This window comes from Pseudorasbora parva, chromosome 7 (genome assembly GCF_024679245.1).
Source record: "Pseudorasbora parva isolate DD20220531a chromosome 7, ASM2467924v1, whole genome shotgun sequence".
NCBI lineage: Eukaryota > Metazoa > Chordata > Actinopteri > Cypriniformes > Gobionidae > Pseudorasbora > Pseudorasbora parva.
The window spans coordinates 46433597-46456758 of record NC_090178.1 but is presented as its reverse complement, the minus strand read 5'-3'; the positions used below and the strand labels follow the sequence as shown (position 1 = coordinate 46456758).

Below are 23162 nucleotides of genomic sequence, written 5' to 3'. Positions count from 1 at the left end.
ATACAGCATCAATCCAATGGCCCAAGTGTTGATGATAAACTTTCCCTTTTTAATATCAGTTAACAGTCTCTTTTAAAACAACACGTTTGTGTAATACTCAGTTTCCCTGCATCTACACAGCGGAGCATATCATTACTCTCTGCCGATATTTTTCTCGAACGATCGCCAAGGGGGCGGGGCTTCACATTTTTTTACACCAATAGCAAATTTCCTTTTCTTGCTAACACTCTAGTTGCCAGGCAGATTTTCATGATATCAGGTTAACAAAATAATGTGATTGAAGGGCACAATAAATGATAAATCAGTTCATAGAACATTAACTTTTCCACTTTGGGATTTTGCATAGGGGTTACATACCCACAAAGAAGTTACACCGTGTGGAATATTTTAATAATAGATTTTCATATATTAAAATTACCTAAATCAAAATAGATTGGCACCTTATTAATATTTTTTATTTCCTTTATGTGTGAATAAGTTTAGCTATACATATGTTAATACAATAATTTGCAATATATGTGCATATTTTAATTTCTAATATATGTTAATATTAGTTTTCTATATATGTAAATCTTTTGAATTATATATTAATGCAGCAGTTTAATATATTTTACATAAGTGTGCCTCCATATATGTAAATATTTTCATTTTATAAACATCATTAAATTTGTAATGAAAAAGTCAAAATTTCATATTTTCCAGATAATGCAAAAATGTTGACCCAATGGATAAAATCAAAATTTGTCTGCAGAGAACACATGCTAAACAATTTTTTATTGATTTTTATTGATGTTAACAAAAAGTAAAAGTACAGAGAGCATATGTAAACTTAACTGCACAAAAAATAAAATTTTGCAAATCCAGACACAAATAGACTTTAACTCAAAATACAAAGCTTTAATGTAAACTTGGATTTGCAATAGGCCAGTCTCTTTTCTTTAATAGAGGGTGTGCACTGATGTCACTTTCCCGTTGGGACACGACCCTCAGCTGGACTGAGTGGCAAAACATTCTGGAGCAGGGCTGACTTTAATAAGAGAAATCGCAGAAATGGGAGCAAAACAAGCTTCTTTTTTTCCTGAAATAAATTAAATGTATTTGGATTCAACAGTGATTATTACAACTCGCCAAAGAACCAGTGTTTGGCCAGGAATTGGACTTTCAGACATTTATATGTACCTGATTCCGATGCCGGGGAAATATATAAAGCAAAGCCTGTGAACACTTTATCTGCTAAACAAATACAATAAATACAGTTTAGGTAGCTCTAAATCCAGATGATTATATAATCGTCATATTACCCAGGCTTAAAAATTGTTAACGCAATAAGGCATTTCAGACATAACATCTGACTTGATGTGTGGTCATACTTGTAGTGGGGATTTATTGGTGAAATACAGAGTTCTGCACTGTACACATTTGCTTTCGAAGAAAAACTGGGTTTGTCTAATTACCCATCCACCTTTGTAGAACACAATGCTCATTACAATGGATATTTTTTAATAAACGCTAACAAAAATATAAATATTTAATTGGCGAGTTGTCAATACAGTATATGACCTAGTATATGATTTTAGCCCAAAATTTTACATATCTAACATAAAATGTTCTGATGTCTGGATTCAGGTTGTTTCTGCGAATAGCAGCAATTTATTTGTTTGTCTTTCTGTAGCTTTCGGAAGGTTGTACAAAGATTGCTCTGATTTATTGTTGAATGTGCAATCAACTGTATCTATTTGTACCTAACCCTTTCCCAGATGTGTTTTGGGTGTTGCGCTGTTTTTGCAGCATTCACGCTGAACACCAATCCTGCCACTCAGTGTTTTTGCCACTCAGTTGGTGTAATACAGTTACACGCCGTCTACTGGGACATCATGTGCATACTCTTATATTGGAACCTCAGTTCTACCAAACCGTTGCCTTCTCATGCCGTTCTATGGCAGCATCTGAAACAAGAAAGAAGATAACAAATGTTGGATTAGTCAGAGGCCACTTGAGGTAGTTGTGATTAAGTTATTTGTTGCATTCTGCAAGTTTCATAGCTTAAACATCCTCCTCATTATAAACAAAGCATTGATTTAATCCAAAAATGGATGTTGCAGGATCTGTAATTATATTAGCACAAGAGTGCTTCCAGAGCAAGACATCAATAAATACTATTTTGACAAAGAGAACTGATTGTCTCCTCTCCAACAATAAGCTGATGTGTTCTGGTTCAATGTGGCTGTTGTCGTGTCATCAAGGTGGATGATGCACATTAGTGGTGGAGGAGATTCCCCCCTTCCATATGTAAAGCACTTTGAGTACCCAGTAAAGCGCTATATAAATAACTATTAAAAAAAACATAACCCCAAACTTTTGAATGGTACTAGTGCATGTTTGAGATTTTACATACGTACCGGTACATAGGACCTCTGAGATTGGACCTGCAGTCCATCAGCATGGAATCATCTAGAAAAATAAAAATGAACAATTTGTCAAAGTGCCAAAAAAATATTGTTTAAAATGTCAGTTTTAAAAGAAAAAAAAATGCATGTTTAGGTTTACTAATTTAGTATTGTTCATTCAGTGTCACTGTACATACTGTTTGACATTTGGATGTCAAAGCCGTCTTAAAATGAGTAATAAGATATATAGATCATTTTCATAAGAAATTTAAAGATGCAAAGTGATACAGGTAAATGTTGTGAAAAAAAATTATATTAACTTATTTAATTAGCTTTTTCAGATCACCACCTGTATTTCTGTAAGGCTAAAGCTTATAGTTTATGGATAGATGCTATATAAATGCTACATGTACAGCATTATCTACTGTGTTTGTGTACAAACTGTATTCGTAGTTTAGTGGCTTTCAATAATGCACATTCCTATTATTAAATGTATTAAAGCTTTCCTTTGTTGTAGAGGGTTTTTTTCTGTCGCCCCTGAAATCACAGAACATTTGATCCATATTTGTTTACCATGAGAGACCAGAACAGGTTTCAACTACTTATTGCTATCATCCATTGATAAATTTATCAGCAAAACCTTTCATAACTATCAAAACCTCTCATCTAAACATAAAATGTGATTAAACGTTCAAAAACAATAGTTAGCCAAAATTACCTCTTTTAAAAAATGTTAGTTCTGTTTTGCATATCTACTTCTTCAAAGACACTAACGTTACATTTCTATCAAGTAAATATAACATAGAATCGTTTCAATTAAAGTTAAGAAAAGTGTCAGGAACAGTAATGTGTATTACTTGTGTGATTTTATGGACTAAACTAACCTTAAAAGCGGCGAAAACAACAGCGAGAGCCGAAGTTTTACTGCATGTTTGTCGTTTCCCCACACAGATGCAGGTGGCTCGTAGGTAGATCATTTCTAAAGACGTACACAAAGGAATGCGCATGCTCAAGCCGCAAGCGTCTACGCCAATAAGATTAGCTATATTATAAACCAATGAAATTGGGTGTAGGCGGAGCGACACGTGTCGCCCCGCCTTAATGTGTCGCCCCGCCCCATCGTCCAGACTGCACTCTGGGGTTACTCAAGCCCAGAGGAATCATCGTCCAGTTTACTTCTCGTTTTCAACGTGATGCGGTCTGGCGTGCAGCTAAAGATTCGAGTTTTCTTAAAAACAACAACCTGAAAATATCAGAGGACCTATCTACAGCGGAAAGAGAACGAAGAAACAAGCTATGGCCCATCGTGGAAAAGGCGAGAAAAGAGAACAAGCGAGCTTACTTTGTGGGTGGGAGGGCTTTTGTAGAGGGGTCTGAAATATTCCCTCCTGATTGATGTGAGTCCCTCGTTAACTATTGTCTCGACAGTAATATTGCGTCCACCCTTTTGGTTGACTGAAGCTCTTCGATGTTCTGAAGTGGTTTCATCAGTCTACAGTTCATCCCAGGACACTGAAGACACTTATCTGTCGGTACTACACGCTTGACTGTTCTGCAAGACATTTAAAAAAAAAAAAAAAAAAAAAAAGCCTTTCACATGGCTTAAATAGTTCTATTTCATAGCTTAGGCCTATATTCAGACATGTGCTGTCTGACCTGTAAATTACAATACAGTCTTGCACTTAAACGATCTGGCATTATACTTTTACGTTCTAAAATGTAGATGTATTTAAAATTTTATTTAATTGACATTACATGCTGCGTTACATTATTGAGCATATTTTTTGAGTTGCGGTTCTCATCCTACCCACATAGCAAAATTTGTCTGGCCCACCTCTGGGCCTCACCCATGCTTCAGTTCTGGCCCAGTTCTGGCTGGGTCCCCGGCCCAAAACTGGCCCTCACACTGAAAACAGACACAAACAATTTCCTTTGGCCCAGTGGTGGCCCACACCCTGTAAAATGACTCCTATTTATTGTGTTGGCCCAGATCTGGTCCACACCCTGTAAAACGACTTGTATTGTTTTATGTGGCCCAGGTCTGGCCCAGCCACTGTAAGACAGATCTGGCTGAGAGTCGGCTGGGTCCCCGGGCCAGATGTGGCCCAGAAACTGGCAATTGAAACAAATTCAACCATTTAAAAAGATTAAGGATTTTTATTATAAATGAACAAATACACTTTAATAATATAAACACATTAACAATGAACAAATCACTATACTATTAACATTTATTAACAACATTTTTTTAAATCGCAAAATAACAAAACAATTTAATATATATTAAAAGAAAAACATCATTCTCTTTTACACACAAACTCTGTCACTCTCTTTAACACTAAATCATCTCCTTTTGCACAAGTTAAGTCACCTTTAAATATATAACGCTTTATACTGTAAAAAACTGTTTCAAAGCAACTTTACAGGGAGAAAAAGGAAAATTATGCAAACAGAGTTCAATTTGGCTGTAAAGCAGTAATAGTTTGAAGACAGCTGAAGTCAGTTCAATGACAATAACTGTAAAGTTCATCAATTATAAAAAGTTAATTTCAACTATAAAGTAGCTCTGGAGAAAGCAGTGATGTCAGGCCAGGCCAGCTTTACATCCAATAGTGTCAGTGCAGTCACAATAATATTGTTGAAGATTAAGTGTCCTAACCAAGCAAAGAGGCGACAGTGGCAAGGAACTCCATCAGGTGACAGAATGGAGAAAAACAAAACAGGCTCAGTTGGGGTGCCAGTTGTCCACTGGCCAAACAAACGAACATGGTGTGGTTCCAGGCAGTTGAAGATGGCCATTTGGGCCTGTATACAGGTCTTTGCTGAGGAGGATCTGTTGTGGACTGTTGTGTCAACGAGGTCTCCACTGGCGGTTTGTTTCGAGGTCTGGTCTGACATTCAGGGCTACACTGTGGTCATCTTAGGGTGCAAGTCCACCATCTGATCTGGATATGGACTAGATCCGGCTGACTACAGTAACCTTGTGATAAGAGACAGATTAATATTAGTGTAGATGCCATTACTCTTACGAAGTAACAAGTACATTTTCTGTTGATAGGAAGTGTTTCTGGTTCTTGTTGACCTAATTTATGGAGCAATGTGATAGTGTGTTATGTTTATGCTAGGTTAAAGAGATTCCTCTTTAATATGGATTTAAACTGAGTGTGTATAGGAAGATTTACCTTGCGTTTTCTCAATCAGCTGCCAGTTGGAGGCTGAAGCCACCAGTTTACGAAGCCCTCGATCTCCATTTCAGCGGGATTAGCCATGACGGTTTCTCTGAACTGCATCTTTTCAATGAAGGAATACATGTGTCATTATTAAATCTTAAGCATGACAGTTTTTTTAAGTGCATAGGTAAGATAAATGTTGTTGCCAGAGTTAATGCAGCAGTTTATATCATTTACACTTTACAATAAGTTAACATGTGTTAACTAACTAAAAATTAGCAAAATATTTGTTACAGTATTTATTAATCTTTGTTAGCATTAATCAATAAAAATACAACTATTTAAATGTTTGTTCTTGTTAGTTCACAGAGCACTAATTTTAATACAACTTTTCATTTAAATAATTAGTAGGCTACATGTTGAAATTACCTAAGATTAATAAATGCTGTATGTGCTTTCTAGTCTATGTTAACTAATAATAGTCAACAAATCAAAGCATATTGTATTGTTACCAAAATATCTGTAAAGTGTTGGTGTCGAATTCTGAACGTTATATGAAACTTCAGTTTGTTCGCTCATGATTTTAGTAATAGTAATGATTTTAGTTAGATTCACAAACAGACTCTTTTGAAAGTTTAGTGAAATCACACAGAGCTGCCTGAAGAGATTAGTGGTCTAAAGCTAAATTCACTCGTTAAAAAACAAAATGGAATATATAATTTAATTAGCCAATGTACTCGATAGAGCTCAGCAGTTTTTCTAATAATAATAAATAAATAAATAGTACATAAGCTAACTTGTTAACGTTAACTTAAAAAGAGACCGAGTAGGCCTTCATCAACACTCCGTATCTCCGGGACCGAATTGGTTTCTCACATTACGCCATTATCATCGCAAAACATTAGATATTGAACAAACTATATTTGATCTTGTAATTAAACCATCAAACAACACTGAAACAATAAATGAATTAAATTACTTACTTGTTTTTCAGCTGAAATGATCCTGTCAAAAACGAAATGGTCTGCGTTGCAGGATCCTCCTCAGGATTTAACCGCCCAAACTTTTTCACACACGGCTGAATTTCTTAATTCCTGTAGTGGCCCGACTGTGACAAAACTAACTCGGGCCGAAGGTAAATACACGTCGCTACAGTGAGTATGAACCGGTTGAACCTGACACAAGTACAACTGCGTTCAGCCGATGCTGGCCCATAAAGAAAAAGCCGTCAGTCAGCCAACGCGGGTACAACTGCGTTTAGCCGATGCTGGCCCATAAAGAAAAAGCCGTCAGTCAGCCAACGCGGGTACAACTGCGTTCAGCCGATGCTGGCCCATAAAGAAAAAGCCGTTGGTCAGCCAACGCGGGTACAACTGCGTCCAGCCGATGCTGGCCCATAAAGAAAAAGCCGTCGGTCAGCCAACGCGGGTACAACTGCGTCCAGCCGATGCTGGCCCATAAAGAAAAAGCCGTCACTCAGGCAGATGTGTAAAAAACAGTCGGTATGGGTCTGGCCCATTATCATTTCACCGATGCCGACAGTGAGCCAACAGTGGCGCATTTCAGACGGAATCGGCCCAATTGTGCTTGCTATCTGGGTAGTGTTCAATTCTCGAACGGTTAAAGGTTAGTAGCCTATAACAAGTTATTTGTTTTGCTTTTCTAGGTCTAGTCAAATTTCTTTTCCCTTTCTGTTTATTTTTCTTTAATTCCTTTATACTTCATGTCTATATCTATTATTTCGTTAAATGCTAGAGGGCTAAGAAATCTCACTAAGCGAAAGGCTATTTTCTTATATCTCAAACAATTTAAGTCTGACTTTTGCTTTCTCCAAGAATGTCACTCAACTGTAGAGGATCTTAATTTCTGGAGGTCACAATGGGGACTGGACATATGGATATCTCATGGCACGACGCATTCAGCCGGTGTATGCATTTTAAAAAACCAGTTTAAAGGAAAGGTGTTACTTAATGTAAGTGATTTAGATGGACGTTATATCTGTCTCGTTACTGAAATCTCAAATTTAACATGTATTCTTGTCTGCGTGTATGGCTTTAATCAGCAAAAAGGAAATGAAGCCCTGTTTAGTCGCATAGAGGAATGTGTTTTAAAATTATTGACTAAATACCCAAATTCCATGCTTATATTTGGTGGAGACTTTAATGTGGCTTTAGATGGCAGTATAGACAGATGGCCTCCAAAACTCCCTGACAATTCTAGTTTATACTTGAAAATGTTTATGCAAAGATTTTCTTTGATTGATAGTTGGAGAGTATTGCATCCCTCTCAAAAGATGTTCACATGGTGCAATAATTCTCTTTCCTCTCAGTCCCGAATTGACATGTGGCTCATCTCTAAAGAATTATGCAATACCTCTACTGATATTTCAACCCAGTCTCACGGCAGTTCGTGACATAATCACGAACTTTAATCTATTGATTCGTGTTCACGGACACGAATTTCCCTTTTTTTTCGTGTCACTACGCACGATTTTTAATCTAATGTATTTCAATGGGAAGAACATTTCGTGTATCTTTATTCGTACCCATTTTCTTGCCTCTGATAATGTGCGCGGATTCTCCTCTTACTGGAAACTTAACAACTCCATTCTCTCTTACAGTGAAGTAGAAAATGAAATTAATAAAATAATTCACAAAAATTGGAATAAAGCAAAGGAGGAGAATAGTTATAGCAGCAATTGGGAATTTACTAAATATGAAATGAGCAAATATCTTAGGAAATTTAGTACTGATTTGGCAAAAAAGAAAAAGGCTGATGAAAATTCCATTATATGCAAAATCACCAATTTGTTATCTAAAAATATGGAGGATTTACTTGATTGTGAAAAAGCAGAGTTGGTCCAATTACAGTGCAAATTGGATGACATATATAAACATAAAGCGGAAGGAGCGTTTATCAGATCACGCAGGAAATGGATCGAAGAAGGTGAACAGAACTCTGCATATTTTTTCAGATTGGAAAGACAACAAGCGAAAAATAACCAAATTCAAAAATTAATGATTAACGATTATATCTGCGAGGACCCTAAAATTATCGCAAAGTTCTGTGCCAAATTTTACAGTGATCTGTATACTTCTAAATTTTCCAAAGAACATATGGATGATTTCTTTAAATCAGTACCTAATGTAAACCAGTTAAGTAATATAGATAGTAACTTTTGTGATGCCTCTATCCCATTGAAGGAGATAAAGGAGGCTATTAATAGTTTAAAAGCCAACAAATCTCCTGGAACTGACGGACTCAGCTCAGAATTTTATAAATTATTTAGTCATAGTATAGCTCCATTCTTGTTAAAGGTTTATGAGGAAAGTATAGAAAAAAAATTACTTCCAGCCACATTATGTCAAGGATTAATAACTCTTATCCCCAAATTAAATAAAGATCCCCTCTTAATAGACAATTGGCGCCCAATCACACTATTAAATAATGATTATAAAATATTAGCTTTAGTCCTAGCAAAAAGATTGAAACTTGTTTTGAACTCTATAATTGATGAAACGCAGTCGGGGTTTATGCAGAAAAGACACATTTCTAATAATATACAATTAGTACTAGATATGTTAGACTATTCAGAATTAATTGACAGCGATGGCTTCATTTTCTTTTTAGATTACTACAAAGCCTTTGACACTTTGGAACACAAATTTTTATTTCATGCTCTTCAAAAAATTGGCTTTGGTGACTCCTTTTGCAGAATGATCCAAACGCTTTACATAAACGGAAACAGCTCAGTTAAATTAAGTAATGGTACTTCACCTAGATTCTTTTTAAAACGAGGAGTAAGACAAGGATGCCCAGTTTCTCCTTACCTATTTCTAATTGCAACACAGTTCCTAAGCGCTCATATAAACAGTAGTCCCTTAAAGGGTGTCACAATTGGCAACACCAAAATAAAAATAACTCAATTAGCGGACGATACAGCTTTATTCTTGAATGATTCAACACAAATTCCAGTGGCTTTGGATATTCTTCAGTCTTTTTCTAAAGCATCTGGATTAAATTTAAATCTGAATAAATGTGAATTGCTACCAATTAAAAATTGCTCTCTTTCTTCAATTCAGAATATTACTATTAAAAATAGGGTAACATACCTAGGTATACAAATTACTAAAGATGAATGTAGGTGTTCAACAAACTTCAAACCGATCATTACCAAAACAAAGCAAAAACTGAATTGTTGGCTACAAAGAGATCTGTCCTTAAAAGGCAGAACCTTGCTCTCTAAGGCAGAGGGTCTATCTCGTTTGGCCTATGCAGCTCAGTCTCTGTCTGTGGACAAGCCCACTTCTAAATTAATTAATGAGATTTTAATACAATTCTTATGGAAAAATAAGTCTCATTATATGAGAAAATCAGTCATACTAAACTCTTATAATAATGGTGGTCTGAACTTTATTGATTTTGACACCCTCAACAATACGTTTAAAATTAATTGGCTGAATCAGTACCTAACCAAACCATCTTCTGTTTGGAATGTTTTCCCTCAACTTGTTTTTTCACGACTTGGTGGAATTCATTTTCTCCTAATGTGTAATTATGATATATCCAAACTCCCTATCAAACTATCCAACTTTCATCGCCAGGTTCTCTTAGCTTGGGCTTTAATTTATAAACATAACTTTTCACCACAGAGATGTTTTATCTGGAACAATAAAAACATTTTATTCAAGAATAAATCGCTATTTTATCATAATTGGTTCAGTAATGGTCTTTTTTTGGTGGAGCAGTTGTTTAATAAGCAAGGTCTTTTGTTCAGATACTCAGAATTTCTCTCCGAATACCAAATACCAATAACCCCAAAAGAATTTGCCACAGTAATGGGAGCTATTCCCTCTGGGTTATGTATGCTTTTTAAAAACTGTAATTATACCACCTCAGTATCTATTGCGTCCCTTCCCAATCCTTGTGATACTCCTGTTGGTCAAGTTTGTTTCTCTGAGTCGAAAGCTAAAAACTATAAAATAAGATCTCTATTTCTTAAAAATGTAATTTCTCTTTCACCGGTTATTTCCTTTTGGAATAATTTGTTTGTTAACCTTAACTGGAAAAAAATCTGGTCTTTACAGCAGAAATTCTTTCTTACAAATAAAGTGAAAGAAATTTCCTTTAAGCTCATACACAGGTTCTATCCTGTTAAGAAATTTATACAAAGATATAAATCTGACATTGAATTAACATGCTCTTTTTGTTTAAATTCTGATGAAACCGTGGTTCACTTATTTTGGTCATGCCATTATACTCAGAAGCTCTGGAAGGATATTACTGTACTGGTCAAGTGTAAAATTTTGCCTGGCTTCTCAATACATATGAGGAATGTTATATTTGGGTATTTTGACTCGGACCCCACAAACGAAAATATCTGTTTTGCTATTAATTTAATCTTTTTTCTGAGCAAATTTTACATTCACAAATGTAAATTTACAAATTGTAGGCCTGTCTTCTCTGTCTTCTTAAAGGAAATGGAAAATTATTTAAATGTGATTTCAGTATCCACTAATAAGAAAGCTATAAGGACTGTTAGGATTTGTACCGCCTTTGATCTCTTCATATGACTTTTGTATGTGATGTAATGGCCCTCTTCTCCCTTTTCTTTTTTCCCCCTCTTTTTCTCCTTTCTCTTACCTTTTTTATTTATCATTTCTTTGGTTGTCTCATTTATTATTGATGTTGTGTGTTGTATGCCTTCTTTTTTGTATGGTTCTGTTATCAGCAATAAAAAAAAAAATAAAAAAAAAAAAAATAAAAAAAAAATTCTTACGATACCCTTTTTATAGCTAACAACATGTGAACTATAGCGCCATCTCCTGACAAATACACAAACACAACAATTAACATTTATTATCAACTCTTAAAAAATCACATATTCATTGTTCTTTATTGTTTATTTTGTATTGATTTATAGTTATGCAATAAATAAAAAACTATCGCGGTACGGATCGAGTGGTAGTAATTCAAAAAACTGCCGTAAATTGCTTTGCCATGTCAAACAGGAAGTAGAAACATTTTCGCGCAAGCGCAGAACAAATCGTGTTTCCGGTACGGATCGAGTAGTGACATGCATTAAAGATCTAGCCTACACTTTTAATACTGGAATGCTTGTAAGTGTTTACATGAATACTCTTTTATCACCGCTCAAAAGAGAAAAAGAAGAAAAGACACGTTTACATTTTAAATGAGTTGTAACTTTCCGCTCATTTCCACATTTTTAAAATGACATCTTTTTAAAAACATGATATTTAATTAATAATTTCGTATTATAAAATTAAATATGGTTTTATTCTTATTATTATAGGCATTTGATATTTTTACAGCATACAATCATTCGTCTGACCACGTGAGCTGCGTTCCTATGGTGCAGATCACAAAACTCCTCCACCCGAATAATCACCATCCGAATGCACGAGTTTTATCACTGAGTTGGCATGCAAATGTAATTTTTACGGACGTCCACATGAGAAACAATTACCATCTGAATGCGAGTTCAGAGTGTTTTATCGAGGCCGTAATTTGTCGCGAGTAAATTCGCTATTAGCATTAGCCACACAAGTGTTATTCTGCGCCAAAAAGTGTTTATTTTATGTCGGTTTATTGTATCACTGTATTATTGCACTTTACAATGAGTATATTTATTTATGCTGAGGACCGATAATCCGATAATAATTGTGATTTTTTTTATTCCCTTGCAGGCACCCATTTCGGCTGCAAATGAGGTAATCTTCAAATGATCTGAGTGATGGATAAGTTAGTTTGATTTTAACTTCACAAGCGTAAATACACACACTGATGTTGCCACCCTCACAAGCCTTCCATAACCAGTAGATGTAATCTGTAGGCCTGCGTATTGACATATTGTTGATATTATTATTATAAGACTTATATCTATCTATCTATCTATCTATCTATCTATCTGTCCGTCCGTCCGTCCGTCCGTCCGTCCGTCCGTCCGTCCATTTCTCAAGACTGTTAAACTTCAGATCAAAATTGAATGCAATACAAAACTGAATAAAACAGAAATCTGCAACATTTCTACATTACTTTAAATATATTCTGAATATAAAAACTGAAATGCAATCTAAACAATAAGATGTAGCTGAACACCTACACAAATTTCTTCACCAAAAGTCAAGTCACCTTTATATAGCACTTTTTACAATACAGATTGTTTCAAAGCAGCTTTACAGTGATAACAGGAAGAGGAAAATAATGCAACAAAGTTTGATTTGGCTGGACAGCCGTTCTGGAGAAAACAGTGATGTCATCGTCCAGCTCAGTTCAATTCTCATACAATGGTGTCAATGCAGGCAGGTCACACAATCTCTTCTTGCCGTCGTGTCCAGGCGCCGGTCCTTCATCTTATCTGGATCCGGCCGACTGCAGTAAACCTCGGGATAAACAGAGAGACTAACATTAGCGTAGATGCCATTCTCCTTATGACGTAACGAGTACAGGTATCAGGTGTTATGGGAAGAGTTCCCGGTTCCGGACATCTTAATACAAATTTTTCTGCAATTATTGTACATATTTTACATCCTATATAACATTGTATCAGCAATGCAACCCCCCTTAATACGCCATATAGGGCATATCATATGCACGCGAAAAACTGCGTACCATATGCACACCAAAGCTCACTTTGACATATGAGCGCCCCTCAAACGTCAAAATGAGCTTTGGCATGCATATAGTACGCAGTTTTTCACGTGCATATGATACACAATTTATGTCCCACCCACTTTTTAAAACAATGTTACGCCACTGATTGTATACTACATTTGATTTAGTTTAGACTGGTATTTTGATCTTCCAGTGATGTATTGATGTTCCCTTATCCCCTACTCCCCTACGCCCTCTAAACTGAACATGTTTGTCCCCTTCGAATAGTAAACAGTTACACTTACACTCAGGGAGTATGGAGCAGTGAGCACTGCATAGGGAGCCTGTCGAATGGAACACAGCCCCATTCATTCACACACACACACACAGAAGATTTTTATGAATTGTGGGAACTTACCATAGGCGTAAAGGATTTTACACTGCCCCTGCCCCTAACCCTACCCATCACAGGAAACATTATGTTTATGAACACATTTACATTGTAGGGACCGCTGGCTGCTGATCTCATGTTTATATTCCATTGTGTGGATATTTGGTCCCCACAATGTAATAAAAACAAGTACACTCACTCACACAAATATTTATATTAATGTGCGTGCTTTTATCTGTAATTGCATCTATCAATTCTTCTCATCACGTATGAATCTTTTTGTGAGTTTTTTTTTTGTACCTACTCTCTGGGTTTCTTCCATCTCTCGCCTTATGGCGGTGTCTTACTTTGAAACACGTTTAGTTCAGGATCAGGGCTTGAAACCAGTCGTGTAGGAGGATCTTTTCCAGATCGATCCGCTTGGCCGGATCGCTTTGCATGCATGCGGAGATCAGATCTTGGCACTCTGTGAAGAGAGAGAGGGGAGAGATGTCTGGTTAGTATTGTAAGCTTTATACTTTGTGCAACTGATCACATTATTTTACAGTTTTTTCAACAGTGAAGTATCCCTTTGAGCACAATTCTGGAAACAATTGTCAAAACACTACACACAATTAACACAACCCTACAACAATGTAGCCCAACAATGGAACACTTTATAAAAACTATACACAACTTTATAAAACAATATTGTGTTACCATATGAAAAATAATCTGCAAAAAAACGGACAATATTGGGTGAGTTTACATGCACACCAGCAAGCTGATAACTCTAAATTAATCAGCTTATTGAAATAATCAGTTGTCCCCGTTTACATGCAAACCAGTAAACTGACAACGCAAGTAAACCGCGTTTACATGATTTTAATTATAAACCGGGTTATTTCCTTGTAGTGACGTCAAAAATTATAATGTTTGTAAATGACTCTGAGTTTTTCACGTCAGTTGTGATGTTAAATAAAGCGCGCACCGTGTCAGCGGCTCACATTATCCCTCATTCAGTTACAGACGCAGCGTTTTGACTGAACCTCTTCTACTTCTGCTGCGTGAGATGAGAACACATCTTTACAATTTTCTGGGTCTTAAAAGAGTCTGTGTTTGTGATATATGTCCTTATTTCATGCAAAACGCTAGCTCGCTCTGTTGGGATGCATTTAAATCTGCTCTGAGTTTGCGTTTTTGTCACCTATCACACATGCGCACTTTAATAAGCCGACAGAAAGCAGGTTAATGCATTTACATGCCACGCAAAATCAGGGTAAGAGGCAAAAACTACCTGTCCCGACCGGTTTATAGGCAAAAACTACCTGTCCCGACCGGTTTATGCTTACGCCGTTTATGACCTTACTATGATAAAAGAAAACGGGTTACCGCGTTTACATGACCATGTTCATTGTCGGCTTATAAGGCATAATCGGCTTAAGAACGTGCATGTAAACACACCCATTGTCAGTTTTGGTTGAAGGCAGGTGAACCTACCGGCTGCATTTTATAGTGCTTAAACCTGATTGGTGTGTCTACAATTTAGCAATCATGTGTTTGTGCACCTGATGGCTGTGTTAAACAGATTGGCTCATAGGTGTGGTAATTTGACAGTCAGTGCTTTGGAATTGCAAGATAGTGACATCATGATATACTTCTGTGTCTGATGTATACAAGTGTGTGTAATCTTTTGCAAATCAGACTGATCTCATGAAATGTCGTATATATGACACACCAATTCGTATGCCATTTTGGCGTGCTATCAAGATGCATAATCGCTTTTTAGCGTTTCATTCTATCCCCCTACACTGCCCCTACCCCTAAACCTACCCATCACACACACACACACACACACACACACACACACACACACACACACACACACACACACTGCCCCTACTTATCACACACACACACACACACACACACACACACACACACACACACACACACACACACACACACACACACACACACACTGCCCCTACCCCTAAACCTACCCATCACACACACACACACACACACACACACACACACACACACACACACACACACACACACACACACACACACTGCCCCTACTTATCACACACACACACACACACACACACACACACACACACACTGCCCCTACCCCTAAACCTACCCATCACACACACACACACACACACACTGCCCCTAAACCTACCCATCACACACACACACACACACACACACACACACACACACTGCCCCTAAACCTACCCATCACACACACACACACACACACACACTGCCCCTACCCCTAAACCTACCCATCACACACACACTGCCCCTAGCACTAAACCTACCCATCACACACACACACACACACACTGCCCCTAAACCTACCCATCACACACACACACACACACACACACACACACACACACACACACACACACTGCCTCTACCCCTAAACCTACCCATCACACACACACACACACACACACACACAAATGCATACAGATAACACGCCACCTGGCTTTAGAAAGTGGTGTGTATGTTTAAACAAAGTCATGTTGTGCAAATAGTGCAAAGCTGACAATGTGCTTACAGTTGTGCAAATGTAGCTTTGTGTTTTGCTCCTTGAGTGTAAGCTTTTGCTAATCATGAAAAAGTTTAATTTTAGTGTGTAAGCAATCGTAAAAAAAACTGCTCTCACCTTTGGAGATCTCTTCCGTGTACCAGGGCTCCGTTAGGATCTCGGCGAGCTGCTTCGGTGTGCGAGGATACTTACCTGACAGCATCTTGAACAACACCACGCCGAGGGCATACACCGTTGCAGGCTTGCCATAGAACTTCCCATTGTTGACACTCTCAGGGGGAGCAAACACCTTTGTGCCTGAAAGAAAGAAGAAGATTTAATGCATGGCAATGCATTTTGTCTAGCCTGACGTGGTCATACTCAATTCTAGTCAAAATATGAGTCTGATGCTCCATTGGGCTGTGATTATGGGGCGTGTTTCAACCGAACCAGGAAAGACCTCAATTGGACAGACCTACAACCAATCAGAGCAACGAAGCGACGCATAACGTTAGTTGTCAAATGTCAACAGAACTCAAACTCTGCAGTTTTCCCAAGGGTTGTTTTCCATGTCCACGGGTTGAAGCGACCTCAATTATGTGATAAATAGACCCAGGAATGTGAATTTTAGCAGGAAACCTTGCCAAACTTTACCCCCCAAACTTTGCCCGGGTTGAAAAAAAGAGTTTAAGGATACACAGTTACTTACCAACATGATCATCATTTCAGAGAGAAATAGTGAAGGTGATGCAGATACAAACAAGCTCTCCGTTTAGGATTTGAACAAATATAACCCAAGCCCCTTTGATGACGTGATGATTACGTTACTGTTTATCATCTGTCCATCATCGTCTAAAGCCCGTCCTGATGATTTCATTGGAAAGTTTCTGTTCGTAATTACTCCTATATGGATCGAGTCCAGACCTCAAATGTTGTGGGCGGGGCTGAGTTCGACTGGCATCCAGGCTACATTTTAACAATTTAATTATTAGAGTGTAACTAATACTAATACATACCTCTGAATGTCGAGTAAGCAGACTTCTTCAAGCGCTTACTAGTGCCGAAGTCTATGAGCTTGACCTGCAGGGTGTTCTCGTTGATGAGCAGGTTCTCCAGCTTTATATCACCGTGGAGGATTCCTCGCTCACAGCATATCTTTGCCGCTGTGACCACCTGCCGCATTACAGCTCGTGCTGACGATTCCTCGATCCTTCCGCCGTGCTTGAGTAAAAACTGTCGCATATCCTGACACGGCGTGGGCCGCTCGAGGACCAGTATGTACTCATTGTGCGTCTCGTACCAGTCGAGCAGCTTGATAATCTGGGGAACGCTGGGGCTTTTGCTCAAAAGTGCCATCATGGCGACCTCCTTTGGTAGGGATTTGCCAAACAGACCCTACAGGAGAGATAACAGTTACACGAAAGAGAGATCATTAGGGGACATGGAAACACTAGATGAGATTCGTCTGGATATGAGGTAAAAAAATAACATAAATAAATACTGTTGTGTTTCTCACAGAAACTAATTGGTTCGTGTCTTAAGAAATCAATGTGTCGTCAGGAGCAGCAGGGTTTTTGTGCACGTTGTCTAAGCATGTGTTTTTGTGTTTTTTTTTTGCTCTCATAGAATTGTTACCCATTCACGTGATTATATGACTGGCACCAGTGGCGTAACTTACTAATGATGGGCCCCAATGCAGGCTATGGCCCCCTGGGCTGCACCCTAACCTAGCCTATGTAACACTTTAGGTTTAGGTTTCATTTCTATATCAGGATATCGGTTGTTTAATATTATTTACAAATCAAATATTAATGTCTTATTCTGTGTCACCATAATGTAGGGCCTACATCCCTTAATCGTAAAAAAGACACTCTTTTATAATCACTAAGATTCCAAATGTGAGTTATTTAGGGGTGTTTGGGAGCATGCTCCCCCGAGAAAATGTAGATTTCTAGGATCTACATATGTGCATTTTAAGATGTTCTGAAGGCCAAAAAAGTAGATAACAACATTACTAGAGACTCATCAAGATGGACATGTTGACATAGGCCACTTTTTGTGTGAGTTTGTCCGTTCAAACGCAAGACTTGAAAGAGAACTCAATATTTGCGCTTTCGGATGAGTGCACAGAGACAGATGTTCTCATTCGCGTCTTCTGGCACTACACGCGGGTGATGATGGTGAAAATGACTGTCCATATTCGAACCTAAGGCAGCACTCGCATGCATTGAACAAAGTTTATAAAGAGAGACCGTTTTGCCCACGTTTTTCTTTTATAATCGCCAGTGTGTGTATCCATCAAGAGAAACATAAACAAAGTATTATTTTCAAGTTACAACCCTATGGTTACGACCCATAGATGCGTCATCAGATGTGAGATGAGCCACATCTTTAGACAAGCACGCAGGTCGCGGTTTCTGCTTGCGGCATCACATTTCGGACGTATTGTTTCGGTGATGAAAGTCTTTCGGCCAAGAATGCACCGAGAATGCACATGGTCCATTTTCGGCCGAATATTTAATACATCCCTTATTAAAATAATGAATAATAATAATAATAAATTATATTATGGGCTATTATTTAAACATAAATATGAAACTAAATAGGCTACGGTTTCTTTAACCCTGTGGCTGAAGAACGCACCGGCGAATTCTGATGTTTTTTTCCCCTCACGAGTCATGACGGGGGATATAACTCGCAATACTCCGTAATTTTTGGCCATACAGATAAATGTGAGACATAGTTATAAACTATTAATTGTCTACTTTTATTTGTGTACACTCACATAACAACAAAACTTTGTGCTTTAGTAGAATAAATTAAAAAAGGTGCGCTTTCTATCTGCGAAAATCTGAAACTCGGTGAATACATGACATAAACATGAAGAAAGCTTGAAATTGCTAGATTTAAATCAAATAATTCACATTTTATAGTGAACTGTGGAGCTCACTGGCATAGAGTGGAATATCTAGCGGAGCGTCACGCAACTGTGCTCCGCTCACATGCTCGGATGAAAAAGGTGGTCAGTATCCTAAGCGTGACGGTAGAGCGCGACAGCCGTGTGATTTTCAAATCTGAAACCAGTGCTTTTCATTTAAAATGTGAGTGTCACAATATTCTGCGGCGTCACTTTGTCGCCAGGGGCCCGTTTGCAATGTGGGCATGGGCCCGCGTGCGCTGCCTGCACTGTCTGTAGTTACGCCCCTGACTGGCACACACCACACAGCAACGGTGGGAGTTACAAATCTTAACAAGACACCTACATGTTTGATGAACTGGGGGTAAGCAGATGAACATCAAATTATCATTTTGGGGTAAACTAACCGTTTAACTATATAAGGCCATCATGTTATATCATTATTTTCCACAAGAGGCCGGCAGAGACACCCAATGTGAGAGATTATGAGCTGAATTAAAAGGGTTATGCATGAAATTGTGAGTTATTTTGAATTGAAGTTGAAAGAATCGCTTAAATGATTATTTATTTATAAAGTCTAGTAATTTAAAGGTGAATAAAATACAAAATAACAACAACAAAAAACTCCCAAACAAATGCATTTCTGGACAAAAAGAAAGGAAGTATAATTTTAGGGTGAGGGAAGGATGAGGGTTAAGGGAAAGAAACTATTGACAATTTTTGCATGCAATTGTTTTCCCCATACATATCCTATTGCTAATGTGAATGCATACTCTGAGGAGTGGTCCACTTACATTACGGACATTTCCCTCACATCCCGTCTTTTCTACATATTTGAGCGCCACCTGTTCTCCGAGGAAAAGGGGGAAAAAAGAAAGAATGTTTTTGTTAGAATGAGTTACAGTGGATGAATTATCTGTGCAGAGGTCACATGAGTCCGGTCATGAACCGGATGGAACTGTTAATGAATTTAAATGACCTTTCGTGAATCGGACAATCGGATTCCTTCAAAGACTTGTCCGTATGATCCTCGGCCCAGCAGTTTCAAACATTCATAATGCTGCAGGATGTCATCTGTTAATAAAGAAAAGAGATGGTAAATTTACAATCATGCTGATTAAAGATTAGAATGTCTAGTAAAAGAGCTTCTGTTTGCACATTTTATGTCATGAGACAGTATTAAACTGACCTGTCTTTCCCTTTAGACTTAAATTGATAACTTCTTCCTCATCGGTCCAAGCAGTGTCGTCCGCTGGCGAGGCGGAGAGTGTGTTCTCCTCACTGTTGTTGTTCTTGTGTGTGCTGGTGGACGCTCGCTCTGGCCCGAGATTCTCTTTGTCTTTCTCTTCCTCCGGCTTAGGTGTGAGGGAGGACACACAGGTGACCCAGCTGTCCTGCTCAGCCTTGTCCACCGATAGGTCAATGCCTTCATTAGTCGTGTGGAACGACACACACCTGAGCTCTAAAGCGTTCTTAGTGTCGGTGGCATGAGCAGATTCACCATCTGAGCATCTCTCTGGCTTTTGGGTGGCATCTTTTGTGCTCTGACTCTCCTGGCCATCGATTGTCTCAGGTTGTTGTTGGTCACTGTCATTTCTGCTCTGACTCTCTTGGCCATCGATTGTCTCAGGTTGTTGGTTTTCATAATTTGTGCACTGATTCTTTTGACGACCAATTGTCGACAGAGACACAAAAACAATTTTACCACGAGGCAACTGCTGGATGATCTCAGGCTGCTGGTTTTCATAATTTGCACACTGACTTTGACTCTGTGGTCCATCGATTGTCTCAAGCTGTTGTTGGTCACTATAATTTCTGCTCTGACTCTGTTGACGACCAAATGTTGACAGAGACACAAAAACAATTTTACCATCAGGCAACTGCTGGATGATCTCAGGCTGTTGGTTTTCATCGTTTGCACACTGACTTTGACTCTGAGGTCCATCGAATGTCTCAAGCTGTTGTTGGTCACTGTCATTTCTCCTCTGACTCTCTTGGCCATCGATTGTCTCAGGTTGTTGGTTTTCATAATTTGTGCACTGACTCTGTTGACGACCAAATGTTGACAGAGACACAAAAACAATTTTACCATCAGGCAACTGCTGGATGATCTCAGGCTGTTGGTTTTCATCATTTGCACCCTGACTCTGTTCATCATTTGCACCCTGACTCTGTTCATCATTTGCACACTGACTTTGACTCTGCTGACCATCGATTGCCTCAGGTTGTTGGTTTCCATAATTTGTGCACTGACTCTGTTGACGACCAATTGTCGACAGAGACACAAAAACAATTTTACCACGAGGCAACTGCTGGATGATCTCAGGCTGTTGGTTTTCATCGTTTGCACACTGACTTTGACTCTGAGGTCCATCGATTGTCTCAAGCTGTTTTTGGTCACTGTCATTTCTGCTCCGACTCTGCTGACCATCGATTGTCTCAGGTTGTTGGTTTTTATCATTTGTGCACTGACTCTGTTGACGACCAATTGTCGACAGAGACACAAAAACAATTCTACCACGAGGCAACTGCTGGATGATCTCAGGCTGTTGGTTTTCATCATTTGCACACTGACTCTCTTGGCCATCAATGGACGGTTTCTTAGATGTCCAAGAAGAAGCCCATCTAAAGAACCTGCCTTTCTTCTTCTTCTTTGCTTTCTCTTGGGCAGGCCTTGCTGAGGTACACGCATCTTGAGCATTTTGCTCTACTACGTAACTATGAGATCTGCACTGGCCCATTTCTCCAGGTTTCTCTCTGACGATCTGCTAAGAACTTTTATCACAATTTGACTGAATGCAATAGCACAAATCAGGTGATATAACAGATCAAGAGATATAAAGTACGATTAAAAGCACTAGTCAAACGTATTGAAGAAACAAGCTGAACTTCAACACAACCTGAGCGGAACTTATACTCGCATTGTGATGTCACAGACAGTGATGCCTGGAGGCCGGTTGCCATGGATATTTGTGAATGTTTTTGTCAGTGATAACTGGCTGCAGATCTTTAGAAACTTAAGATGGTCGCACACCGGACGAGAACACATTTGCCTATTTTTATATTAAATGTACATTATAATTTTCTCAAATCATCAATGTATACTGGTTTTACCCTGTGCTGCAAAAGATCTTTACATTTACAGTTTAACTGCTTGCATAAAGCATAAACATAGACACACAGACCTACCGGTTTATTTATTATATTTTTTATAGTTCTATATATTATATTTGTATAGGTCTATAAAATAAATAAACCGGCAGGTCTGTGACGCCGGTAACGTCACGCAGCCTAAGCGCCGCCATTTTGGCAGGCAGTCAGAGGAGCACTAGAGCGGCTGTTGCATTGGTCTAGAACATAATTTAAAACCAGACTGTTTAAACCTTACTTTTTCAACAATGATGGACAGCTTATGTGCACCAGGATGCCAGGACAAGTGGGAGAAAGCAAATTGGAAATAATTTTATCATAGTAAGTTGTTGAATGCCGTGAATTTCAGTGTATTCTACATTCTTAACTTAACTTTTGCCTCACGTAAATAATGATAAAAAAAATATCCCAATACTTAATCGTGAACAACATAAGTGCTTTTATGTATAACATCAAGAAAGGCTAGCCTATTTGAAACTAAATTAAGGATCAATAAATAAATACTGAAGGAAAAAAAGAAATTACATTGATTGAGTATGACTGATTTTATTTTATACACAACACGGACCTATGGATGCAACGGCGCGATATTTTGGTTCGTGTTAACCTAACATAACGTTATCATGTGAAACAAGAGCGTGCTGCAGTTCAGTCTGCCAGGAGGCTATAGGGTAGACCAGGTACAGCTACATTACACCTCAAATAACTTGCGTGCGCAACAAGTCTTTTTTTTTTCTTCTTTTTTTCTCAGTGCCCTGACATCTGAACTAGCTGATTGAGGCGAACTGTTATATTTTGAAAAATGTCTTCTTTTAAAAGCTTCACGGATTGTCACGATGTGAAACGCGGAGTGTGAGTAGGCCTACCGTCTCACCAACAGCTCAACTCTCGAGTCGTGACCAATCTGTCCTTTGATAGTGACTTTAATGATTTTAATACTTTAGGCCTAATTTAAAATCTGAAATGTAAAGTTTCAATAAAGTACAGGACACGGAGCCGCTGCTTC

The 23162-nt window shown here is 38.3% G+C and overlaps 1 protein-coding gene and 2 long non-coding RNA genes across 3 annotated transcripts; all 3 read right to left on the bottom strand.

Moving 5' to 3' along the window:
- Window positions 1-842: 842 nt before the first annotated feature.
- LOC137083897 (uncharacterized) lies at window positions 843-3367 on the bottom strand. Its single transcript, XR_010906653.1, has 3 exons — window positions 3272-3367; window positions 2400-2451; window positions 843-1946 (listed from the first exon to the last, which is right to left on the bottom strand). It is a non-coding gene; the product is annotated as an uncharacterized lncRNA (long non-coding RNA).
- Window positions 3368-4672: 1305 nt separating this feature from the next.
- On the bottom strand, window positions 4673-7088 carry LOC137083896 (uncharacterized). Its single transcript, XR_010906652.1, has 3 exons — window positions 6541-7088; window positions 5570-5677; window positions 4673-5367 (listed from the first exon to the last, which is right to left on the bottom strand). It is a non-coding gene; the product is annotated as an uncharacterized lncRNA (long non-coding RNA).
- Window positions 7089-13583: 6495 nt separating this feature from the next.
- Window positions 13584-21747, bottom strand: LOC137083949 (uncharacterized). The gene is made up of 6 exons (XM_067449882.1): window positions 20196-21747; window positions 19986-20080; window positions 19801-19851; window positions 17106-17484; window positions 16228-16407; window positions 13584-14028 (listed from the first exon to the last, which is right to left on the bottom strand). The coding sequence occupies exons 1-6, from the start codon at window positions 21745-21747 to the stop codon at window positions 13922-13924; spliced, it is 2364 nt and encodes a 787-aa protein (XP_067305983.1). The 3' UTR covers window positions 13584-13921.
- Window positions 21748-23162: the final 1415 nt, after the last annotated feature.

Excerpts from the sequence above, each read along its gene's own strand:
- LOC137083949 (XM_067449882.1), bottom strand. The coding sequence starts at position 21,747 with ATGGGCCAGTGCAGATCTCATAGTTACGTAGTAGAGCAAAATGCTCAA. Across the intron at positions 20,081-20,195 it reads AAGTCTAAAGGGAAAGACAG|ATGACATCCTGCAGCATTAT; the intron begins GTCAGTTTAATA and ends CTTTATTAACAG. Across the intron at positions 16,408-17,105 it reads TGCTTACTCGACATTCAGAG|GCACAAAGGTGTTTGCTCCC; the intron begins GTATGTATTAGT and ends TCTTTCTTTCAG.